Source organism: Thunnus albacares, chromosome 21, assembly GCF_914725855.1.
Source record: "Thunnus albacares chromosome 21, fThuAlb1.1, whole genome shotgun sequence".
NCBI lineage: Eukaryota > Metazoa > Chordata > Actinopteri > Scombriformes > Scombridae > Thunnus > Thunnus albacares.
Window position 1 is genome coordinate 2,579,904 of NC_058126.1, and position 12,035 is coordinate 2,591,938.

Sequence of the window (12,035 nt, forward strand, 5' to 3'; positions counted from 1 at the left end):
TTTCAAAATAAAAGTAGCTGTTTCACAATAAAAGCTATCTTCTTAACCCATAAGAACCCGTAGTGACACACCAACCACAGCTTTATCCTTGACCTGTGTATCAGTAGTGACATCTGCTGAACATCCTGCTGCAGTCATGTGACAGTGTGTGAATCTGTGTACCCATGACATCACTTCCAAAATGGCGGTGAGCCTGGTCAGAACTAGCTAATTTTAAAAAGCTTGTTTTTTGTTAATAAAGGAAGGTTTGCTTTAATAAGACGTCCTGTATTACATTTAACCTGTTCTGACCACATTTCTTCAACAAACTGAAATAAAACAAGTTAGAGAAATAATATATTATAACATATATGTTACATTACAGATCTTTGACACTGAAGGTAGAATTTCAAAATAAAATTCAGAAATGTGTTCCTCGTGGTCCTTTTGGTCTGTTTTATATTCCCCATAATGTTCCTTTAAGGAGAAATAGGTTAAAATAATACAAAACATCAAAGATAACTGAAATATATTCTAAATGACTCAAATGTATTCTACAAACAACAGTTACATAACACTTGTTGTCTAATAAATACGAGATAAAGTCTCCAGTTTGTTTCTTTTTGGACGGTTTTACTCGTCTTCATCAGTCGTCCTGCAGCCGCCATCGAGTCTCAGATGTAGTTCACCCTGATTAATTTGAGTTTATGAAACAGGAAACCAAAAGTAGATAAAAAACAAAAAAGATCAAAATAAATTAGGAAGTTGAAGTTGTTTACCAACAACTACAAACAGTAAACATCTGCAGCTTCATGCAGGAAACATCATCAGTGAAGCTGTGAGTGTGTTTTGTTTCCTGCTTCCCGCCCACACCGACTCATAGATTAAATGCATCAGAGCAGGAAATATGCACCTTGTTACAACCCTGCTGCAATACTACAGGCCTCAGGAAAAATCCATATCACACACACACACACACACACACACACACACACACACACACACACATTTAAACTTCCTCTCGTCTCCTGGATGAAGCAGCTTGTGTTTGCTGCTCTGCTGGCTTCAGGTTTCCTCCCCAGTGATCAGATCCATACAGCCTGTTACATAACAGACAGTTAGCTGAGCTTTACATGGAGCAACTTGCATCAAATCACAGTTAATAATCTAAAATATCTTTAAAATAAAAAGCTGAAGCACAATTTATATAAGAGATGAAACATTTAAGTCATTTTGTTTTAGCAAAAATGTCAAATATTCATGTTTGCAGCTTGTTTGATGTGATTTTCTGATTTTCCTTCTCGTACCTGACGTCAGCTGAATATATTTATGTTTAGTTTATCGGACAGAACGAGACGTTTGTTTAACCGTCACCCCCCCCCCCCCCCGAGCTCCTGACATCTAATAAACCAAACAGCTTAATCAATAAAATAATCAACAGATGAATTAATAATGAAAACAGTTGTTGATTGCAGCCCAAATCAATACTGGTGTCAGCCTCACAGATCCAGTGTTTACAGGCTGTAGTTTTAATGTTTAACCAGTCGTTATTCTCATTATGGATTCATCTGTAGATTATTTTATTAATGTGGATCATTGTTTCAAAGATATTCAGTTTACTGTCATAGAGACTAAAAAAAAACAGAAAATATTCACATTTAAGAAGCTGCAATCAGAGAATTTGGACTTTTTGTCTTAAAGAAACGATGAATTAATTACCAAGATAGTTGACGATTAATTTACTTGCTGCTCTATCTGCAAGTCAGAGAGGATTTTTAGTCGTTCTGTTGGTCTACTTCCTGTCACACTGAGCTTAACGTTAGAGGAGCAGCTCTCCACCACAAATAAACACAGAATAAGTTTCTCTCACCTGCTTTTTCAGGTGTCATCACATGACCTCAGTGAGTATTTTTTTTAATTTTGTTTGAAGAAAAAGTCCAAATTCTCTGATTCCAGCTTCTTAAATGTGAATATGAGCTCCTCGTCATCCCAGCCAGTCCTTCCATACAACTAAACATCAGCATCCAGCTCCAATCAACCCAACTCATGCCCCAAATCTGGGTGTCATGATCAATGACCAACTAACCTTTAAGGTTCACGTGACCTCAGTCGCTCGATCGTGTCGATTCGCCCTGAACAACATCAGGAAGATCAGATCCTTCCTGTCTGAGCTCGCAGCACAACTCCTGGTTCAGGCTCTCGTTATATCACTACTGCAGCTCCTTACTGGCCTCCCTGCATGTACACTCAAACCTCTGCAGATGATCCAGAACTGCTGCAGCACATCTGGTCTTCATTCAGCCCAAAACAGCACATGTCACCCAGCTGTTGACATCCCTCCACTGGCTCCCAGTCGGCTGCCTGCATCAAATTCAAAACCCTGACACTCGCTTGCAAAACAGCAACTAAAACAGCTCCTGCCTACCTGAACTCCATCATTCAGGTCTACACTCCCCCCCCCCCCCCCCCCCCCCCCCCCCCACTACGCTCTGCCAATGAAAGGCTCCTGGTACCACAACAGGACCCTGAGTCACCAGCTTCTGCTCTGTAGTTCCCGGGTGGTGGATCTGCAGAGTCCCTCTCAATCTTTAAGAAAAGCTCTTTCACGAACACCTCTGAACTTGATGAACTGTAGGGAGACTCTAATCATCATCGCCTTGTTGCGCTGCCTGTTGGCATCTACGTCCTATCAGGCCCAAACTTCAGCTTTATGGCTCTTTACTGACTAGATCCTGCTTGTGTTGTATCAGTGTCATATGTACGTCGCTTTGGATAAAAGTGTCTGCTAAATGAAAAATGTCTCTATGACAGTAAACTGAATATCTTTGAGTTGTGGACAAAACAAGACATTTGAGGACGTCATCTTGGACTTTAGGAAACAGTTATTGACATTTAATGGACCGAACAACTAATCAATTAATGGAGAAAATAACCAACAGATGAATCAATAATGAAGATGATGGTTAGTTGCAGCTCTACTGGTGTCAGATGTGAATATCCTGCTTGTGAAAAAAGGTGAAGAATGAACTTTAATGCTGAAAAAACGAGAACATCCTGTCTTATATCTGCTGTTTTTTTTTTTTGTTAAATGAGTTTGTGTATTTTATTCATGTGTATCTCATGTGTGGGTGTGTGTGAGTTTGTGTCTGTGCCTCATGTGGGCGCGTTAGTGTGTTCCTGCATCACTTACTGTGCACGTAAGCTTAAAAAGTTTAGTTTATTCCTTAATTATGTCGTGTGTGTGTGTGTGTTTGTGTGTGTGTGTGTGTGTGTGTGTGTGTGTGTGTGTTTGTGTTTGTGCCTTTTTAAGCTAGTTAGAGAGTAAAGATGATGGATTGCAGCTGCAGTGCCGCCTCTGTTTGTAGAGGAGAAACTAAACCAGCGTGTTGTGTTTAATGAGAGAGAAACAGGCTGTGTGTGTGTGTGTGTGTGTGTGTGTGTGTGTGTGTGTGTGTGTGTCAAAAATATACAAAAAACAGAAGAGAGTTAAAGGAAGAGGAATACGAGAGGAGGAAGATGTAAAAAAAATATGAATGAAAACAAGTGTAAGCAGGAGGAGGAGGAGGAGGAGGAGGAGGAGGAGGAGCAGCAGAGAGGAGGAGGAGGAGGAGGAGGAGGAGGAGGAGAGCAGGATTGTGGAGATGAATCTTATATGACGGATAAATTGAACAGCTCCCTCTGTTCACAGTGTGTGTCCAACTTCAGCTGGATTTACTCTCTGCACACACATGATGATAAAGTGAAGCTATAACATTAACAAGTCCTACAAAGAGAGTGTTTCTGTTCCTGTAAGTGTGTGTGTGTGTGTGTGAGTGTGTGTGTGTGAGTGTGTGTGTGTGTGTGTGTGTGTGTGTGTGTGTGTGTGTGTGTGTGTGTGTGTGTGTGTGGCCTCTGAAGAGCCATTCCTCACCGATTACTGCTGCTTAATGTCACCGCAATGTCACACAGCCTTCGGCCATTTTGGCTCAATTGAGATTAAATGCCACATCGGGTGGTGAGTTATACCTGCCAGGTCAGAGGAGGGGGGGGGGTAGATGGGGGGGGGCGGGGGGGAGCTGGCCTCCGTTACGGCTCTCGGGGGGTAAAACAGTCTCAATCACTCCGATGTCCGAGTTCAGTAAACACACAGAGAGGTTTGTTTAGATGAAGCTGCTCAGAGGATGGTGAGTTTTATCTGTCGGGTCAGGAAGCTGCAGGCTGCTGGTTTGAATATGAATCTCTGCCTGTTGCTCCAGTGGAGACATGAAAACTCACACTGACCCCAACAGGATTTAAAGACTTCATTAAAAAAGGATTTGAAATTACTTTAAAGGACACATTTCCAGCCTCTATATTTATATTCTGGGGCTCTACTGGAATATCTTTGCATGATTTCCAGTTAAAAACTCCTTATTTATCTTCTACTGGTCCTTTATGCAGCCCCTCAGTTCAGCCTCTGTCTGAAACAGGCCGTTTTTAGCTCCTGTCTCTTTAAGGCCCCGCCTCCTGATGAGCCCACTCTGTTCTGATTGGTCAGCTTTCAGGAAGCTTCCTCCGGCTCCGGAGGCTACGTAAACAAACTATAGTAGCAGGATTTCACTTCTTTTTCTCCTTCTTTACTCCAAATGTCAACTTCTCAAATCCATCCGTACATGTTGGAGCTGAACAACACATGGAAACACCTTAGCAACCACCTTAGCAACCATCTTAGCACTAACTAAGGCTACAGAATGGATGGACGTTTGTGGGCATGTGCGAACAAACTGATGTCATCACAAGGAGGAAGTAGAGGTCACTTTACAAACGAAGCGTTCAGAGCAGGTTGATGGAACTTTGATCATGTTTAACATCCGACATCACATCACCACAAAAAGATGATGTGTCAATATATGTTGGAACTTTCTGTCTGAACAGTTTGCACTTGTGTTTTTTTTCTTGGGGGTTGCAGCTGTTACAAAGAGAAAAGTTTTAAGATTTAAAAGAAGCTGGCAAATGAGTGTGTCTGTCAGAGCTAGTAGTAAAAGCCTGATGACCCTTATTCACCAACTGTGACCTTGGAGGAACCAGCAGGACTCCATCTGAAGATCTTAATGTCCAAGAAGACACATAGCAGGTCAGTTAGTCAGAGATGTATGTAGGTGAGGGCTGTTTAAGGCTTTAAAAGTGAGCAATAATTATAATCTATATGATATTTAACATGAAGCCAGTGCAGGGAGGCAGGTCTGACGTGATCATGAGTCTTTGTTCCAGCGATAAGTCGAGCAGCAGCGTTTAGTAACAGTTGGAGACGGTGAGTTAAGTGTGTTTCAATAATCAAGCGGAGAACAGATAAAAGCTTGTAGAACTTTCTGTAATAACGGAGACAAACGTGCAGCAAACAACAACATCCTCACTGTTGACGCTGTAGTTCACATAAAGGCTGCGAGATGTTGCTCCAAAAGACCCCAAAAACACTCTGGTTCAACTCTCAGGAGCTAATTTCACTTGTTCTTTTTCATTCCAATGAGAACACTTTACTGTTTTGTCTGTTAATAATCAGAGAAATACTTCATGAGCAGCAGCAGGGTGCTTAAAACATTCCCCTGGACAAGTAAAATAAAAAAAATAAAAAAATTAAGGTTTTATAGTTTTAACAGCTTGAGTTTTAACACACAGAGCGATATTTAACAGTGTCTGCTCATTACTGGAATCACCTGTAGCTTCAACCAGGAGAAACATGAATAAATGTTTCTACTTTTATTCTCAGCTTATTGCCTGAAGTTTGTTTTTGTTTTTTTTTGCACCGATAGATATTTGTTGTCCTAAATATTCAGAGTAAATCTACAGACAAACAAAGGAAAAGGAAGAGACAACGTGGAGGTGGACGGAACGATAAAACTCCTGTTTACTGACGCAGGAGATCCACTGCGAGTCTGTTTTTCTACAGTTTTCATCTCTGACGCAGTTGCGGCTCAGTTTTGGGGGGAAAACCAGAGATTTTTTTTTGGGAAAAGCCTGAAACCAGACAGTAGCTGAACTGAAAAGTAGGGCAACACCCTGCATGAAAGCCTGCGTCACCTCCTCCTCCTCCTCCTCTTCACCTCGCTCTTACCCTTCCTCTCTCCCCTCTCTCCTCCCCTCTTCATACTCTTCGCATATCGCTTGACTTCTGAATCACTTTTTTTTTCTCCTCCTCTCTGTTTTTCCTCCCCCCCCCCTCCTCCCGTCCTTCCATCTTTCGATCTGTGAAAATCCCCAGCCTTCCTCCCTCCATCCCTCAGAAATCCCACGCCTTTATTGCTGCTTTTACACCTGACTGCCCCGCGGGTGCTGCTAGCTTTACCCAGCTTTAGACGCACACACACACTAACACACACTAACACACACTAACACACACATATACTGTATATGACTCCATACTGCAGAATAAACTCTATTAAAAAAGAGGAGGGAGCTGTTCAGGTGGATAAAAGCAGACAGGGTTTTACTCCCTCTCCTCCTCCTCCTCCTCCTCCTCCTCTTTCTCTGCCTCATAAAACATTATACAGAGGCAGCAGGGGAGGTGCATGCAGGTCTGACTCAATATCTGAATCTGGTAGAAAGCTGTAAGTTAGGAGGAGACATCTTTATACATACTGGATATCATCAGGGTTAATCATATCTACTGGTGTATTACAGGTGGATCACTACTGAGAGGCTGCATGTTAAAGGGGACGTATGTTTAGTTGTCTGTTATTTATGATGTTGGATGTTAACAGTGTAATAAACAACATTCAGCTCGATTTAGAACGTTAATACGGTAGAAAACATATATTTTTGTTAATGACGTCCTAAGCAGAGAATGAAGTCGCTCTGTGTGTGTGTGTGTGTGTGTGTGTGTGTGTGTGTGTGTGTGTACGTGCATGTTAGTGCATGTTAGTGCACGTGAGTCCTTCCCTGTCCTGCCTGCGTCAATCTTTAACATGGCGGCCGGGTCACAAACCAGACAGTAAGAAAAATAATGGGCGGAGCCACCGTGACGTCATTCATTGTTTTTTTGTGGATTTTTGAAGCCTTGAGTTTGCGTTTGTGCCGCCGCCATCTTGGATTTTTGGAGCCAGAATTGACCGTATTTTGACGAAAAGGGGTGGAGCTGACCCTAACGCTAGCTGTTAGCTTGGTTAGCACAGTGCGTTTACAGTCTGTGGTTAACTGTGATGACGCTAATGCTAATTTTCGCTAGCCAAAAACTAGCTTAAAACCATTAAAATAAAATTTACTTACTGGAAAAACTGAACATCGGACTCCTTACAGGGTCTTTTAAGCAACAAAATGTTACAATTAACTTTAATGAACTGAAAACACATTGGAATAGCGACGCTACGGCTACGCCTCTACTCTGTGAATCTCAGGTTTCGCCATGTTTACGTTACCTAGCCAACATTGTCGTTGTGGTAGCGACTTGCCTGTGACGTCACCCACCTGTCAATCAAATCGTCCACGCCCCTTAATTATGCATAACATAAAGCCTTAATAAACTTTAAATGGATGAGTTATATAAAAATCCAAACTTTATCATATTACAGCTGAACCGTCCACTTAAATATGTTTCTGCAGAAACAGACGATGCAGAAACAGAATCTTGATCCATATTTGATCAGCTCTGCCTAGTTTGACAGTTTGATCTGAGTTTCATGAGCTGTCTGTTCAGGGGCTGCTTTCATTTTTTTCCCAACTTTATTGAGTAAACAACGTGCACATTTGTTTTGGTCTGAGTTTCTGGTGCTAAAGTGCAACATCTAGTGGGGCTGAATGTCGTATATTACACCTTTTTAAACATGGTCAAAGCTCCAAAACTTGAGGTAAACATACGTAGAACGTCTATAATAATGAACCTGGCCAGGTCTGGCCAGTCTCCTCTGGTTGACGTGGTTACATGAGTCATTTTTATTCTGATTGGACTATTAGTGGAATATTAGGCTCCGTGTAAACGTAGCATATGTCTCCTGCTGATGTAACTGTGGACACTCAGCTGGTTTGTCAATAGAAAACTGGACTTTGGTTCGATGATGGAGATGCACTATTGAGTTACACACTTAGTTAAAAAACCTGATCTGATGCCTAAAGTGCTGCAGTGAGATTAAATGGTTTTATTAGTTACAGTTGACAATATTTTCTCCTTCTATGGTGTTATTTTCTGGTAATTTCTGGTTGTTTGTTTTTCATCTATTCTTGGAAATCTCGATCTGATGCAATGATGATACTCCACACACACACACACACACACACACACACACACACACACACACACTGACTCTGCATGATGAAATCCATTGACTGGAGAAGGCAATGTGATGTCAGGACAGCAGTTAGACACCAGAAGGAGGAAGGCAGGAAGATGATGGAAATAAATGAGAGCGAAGGAGACAAACAGACAAACATTCCTACTGAAATGTGTCCGTTGTGACACTTTTTTTTTTTCCAAATAAAACTCAACAAAACAACATCGTCTAACTGGGTGGTTTTACTTTTTTAGACCACAGGAACCCCTTCACAGGAACCCCGAGCCACAAGACCGCTAATATAACCGTCATAACCTGTAAGCTATTATATTACTTTATATCAATATTAAGTAAAACAATACAGGCTCATTATCAGTCACTCAGAATAAAAGACAGCTAAATTAACTTAAAATAAACCATGAATACAATTAAATATTATCATTTTTTCTTTTTTTTCATAATGTAATGAAATGTTATTCACAGTCAGCCGATTAGCTCGCTAACAGTAGCGCTATCTCGGCTAACCCTGTCAGTCACGTGACCTCCTTTCTTGCAGTCCGTCAAGAGTTTCCCGCTATGACATCACTTCCTCCTTTGCTCCACACACAGAGAGAGAGAGAGAGAGAGAGAGAGAGAGAGAGAGAGAGCATTAATCACAGCACAAGAGTCGCCTGTCAGGGAAAACACAGTCTTAAATCATTTTGACTGTTTGAACAAACGACCAGCGATGTGTTTGGTTCAGAGAGTTTCTGCACAGCCACGTGTGGATCAAAGTCTTCCTCCTCCATTAGTGTGAAGAAGGACTCTCTCTCTCAGCTCTTTATGACTCACTCTGTCTGGATTTCACTATATTTTTTTTTTTTTTTTTTTCTGGGCTTCCCTCAGTTTCTCAGACTCTCTCTCTCTCTCTGTTGTTTCCTCCCTCTCTCCTCCTTCAGATTCCAAACTAGTCCATCGATTCACTCCTCTCACAATCACTGCCTCTCATTTTCCTCAGCCTGGCTGTATTGATGTGTGTGTGTGTGTGTGTGTGTGTGTGTGTTTCCGTCCTCTTCTTCTCTGCAGAGCTGCTGCTGCTATAGAGAGACGATTAATGAGAGAAACTGAGTGTGATGACAGAGCGAGTCGGCAGCTGAAAGGCAGACGCATATAAAGATGGAGGCTCCTGATGTTTGCTGCTCGTGAACACGCTGACGGCTGCAGACTCACAACTTCACGTCTAATGTTGCTCCTCATCACTTATTTAGATTAGTTTCATTGAGAATATGTGAAACTTTAAAGTTTTCTCCTTCCAAGAAAAAAACGACAGCATCAGTTGTTTCAGCGCTAAAAACTGTTTTATTTTATTTTGTATATTAATGTTGTTCACATTAATCAACATTCACATTTTGACAGCACTAAATATGGATGATAAACTTCACACAAAGCAAAGCTGCAATCAAAACCTGCGAGTAACGAAGCCTGAAGGCAGCTGTGACTCTTTTATCTCGGTGCTCTTTAGCTCGCTAGCTGAACAAAGTTTTTTTTTTTTTTCTTCAATTTTATTGATAGAACGACAGTGTAGAAAAGTACAATTGATTTGATGAGAACATTGTTACCCACAGCAGCACAAGAGTAAAAGAACAAAAAATAACAAAACTCCAACCTGCCCTTTGTTTAACACAGTTTTTGATGTCAACTGTTAAACAACAAGCGTGCAGGTGTTTGTTTGAGCGTCTAAAAGTCTGCTGGGATCCAACAGTAACCCGTCTCTGTTGGAGCTAAACAGCGCTAGTTTAGCTGCTGGCTAGCTTTAGTTTTATGTTTCCTACATAAAAATAAAGTTGCAGACTGAGTTAAAAAATTTTTTAAATAAATGTCTTTAAATAACTGATGACAGCAACATTAGACATCCCTAACAAACACAAGCTAACAACATCTCAGAGACACTTTTTTCATTGCTTAGAGACTCGTTACGAGTTTTTTAGGTGGTGGGCGGCAAGCGGCCACCTCCAGGCTGAACAATGAAGCTAACGTTGAACCTCGAATGGCCACTTGAGGCTCCAAAAGCGAGTCAATCCCCATAGACTGTTAAAAATATGGATGTGACGTCACCCACCGGTTTCTGAACGGCAGTTTTGAAGCTCAAAGTGCGCGGCTCCAGCCGTCGCCGTCTTGGCGGTGCCTCACTCCGGCTAACTCCCGGCTAATCCAAAATGAGCAGAGTTAATTTCTGCTGTAAAGTTGGACATTTTAACATGGAGGTCTATGGGGATTGACTCGCTTTTGGAGCCTCAAGTGGTCGTTCAAGGAACTGCAGTTTTTGGCTTCATTTTTCAGCCCTGGAGGTTGCTGCTGGTGGTCAATCTAACAGCAGAAATAAACATGCTAACAGCCTGGTACAGAAAACAGTTTTGGTTTCTAAAGCTAATTTCCCCTTTCATGACAACTGTACGAGAGGTGAACTTTAAAGTTATGTATAAATTGGCCGCTTTGAATGACAGGTGGATGCCGTCACAGGCAAGTCGTTACCACAGTGACAACATTGGTTAGGTAACGTAACCATGGCGTAACTTCAGATTCACAGAGTAGAGGCGTAGCCACAGCGTCACTATTTCAGTGTGTTGTCAGTTCACCCTCTAAGGAGACGGATGTTTCCAGTTAAAACATTTTGTTTTAATGAGTTTAAGCTTGTTTTTCGCTAGTAAAAATTAGCATTAGCATTATCACAGTTAACCATAGAGTGTAAATGCAGCATGCTAACCAAGCTAGCAGCTAGCATTAGGGTCAGCTCCACCCTCTCGTCCAAGTATGGTCACTTCTGGCTCCAGTGGGTGATGTCACCGCGGCTACGTCCATTACATTTTACAGTCTGTGGTGAGCGGCGCAAAACTTGTAGCCCTGCCCCAATTAACAATGTTTAGCCCCGCCCCCACCCCCCCCCCCCCCCCCCCCATAGGCTTCAGCCTTGTGGAAATAAAACGCTGTTTCTGTTATGAATTCAGGATTAAACCAGTCGATGCAAACATGGAAACAATCCTCGAAATAACAGACAACAAGTTCTGTGTAAATCCTGTCAGCAGTGTCTGTGGGGATTTCTCCTCTGGGTGGTGTGATGAACAGGAAATGGAGACAATGACAGAAATAACAAATTGGAGAAAAAGGGGAACAATGGAAGCGTAACAGCTCTCCCAATTTGTAACCAGCCATCCTCCTCTTTTTTTCCTCTTCATCCTCCTCTTCCTTTCATCTTTTTTTTTTTTTTTTTTTTTTTCCCCTCCTCCTCGTTCTGTCTCTCGGTGCAACGGACTGAGACGGGGGATCACAGCAGAATCTGGCTGCTAGAGAGGAAACTCCACACACACACACACACACACACACACACACACACACACACACACACACACACACACACACACACACACAGTCGGATATTTCTGATACATGAGCACAGTTTGCCTTCATCTCTTCTTGCTCTCTAATTAGTGTGTGCTCTAAGTGAAAAAATTAAGGTTAAGAAACGGCAGCTTTTCAAAGAAACTCCTCATTACTGTTATACTCTGTGTGTGTGTGTGTGTGTGTGTGTGTTTTCTGTCCGTTTCCTATTGGGCGTGGCCTTGACTTCACAGCCTAATCAGGCTTAATTACTCTCTAACCGCATCATGATTGGTCGAAGCCAAGTCTCGAGCTGTGACGGCTAATTGGTTGCCCGCATGTCGAGTGGGTGGGGCTTTTTTTTTTGTGTCATTGTAGCCAATTAACAAGACAAGAGGCAAACGAGCTCGTTAGTGCTGGGTAGGTGGGACTTTAAGTGAAGGGGATTTTTTCCAAGGTCACACACACACACACACACACACA

At 42.0% G+C, this 12,035-nt stretch overlaps 1 protein-coding gene across 2 annotated transcripts in view; it reads left to right on the forward strand.

Moving 5' to 3' along the window:
* The window catches only part of LOC122972289 (LYR motif-containing protein 4B), a 41,544-nt gene that overhangs the window by 15,235 nt on the left and 14,274 nt on the right, over nucleotides 1-12,035 (forward strand). Inside the window, exon 3 of one of the 2 annotated variants that reach the window (XM_044339292.1) lies at nucleotides 9,264-9,524. The exons of the other annotated variant lie outside the window; for it this stretch is intronic. Within the exon in view, the coding sequence (XP_044195227.1) occupies nucleotides 9,264-9,305 (42 nt within the window). The 3' untranslated portion in view covers nucleotides 9,306-9,524. Of the gene's footprint in view, nucleotides 1-9,263; nucleotides 9,525-12,035 lie in introns of those variants that run through there. 2 annotated transcript variants of the gene reach the window in all.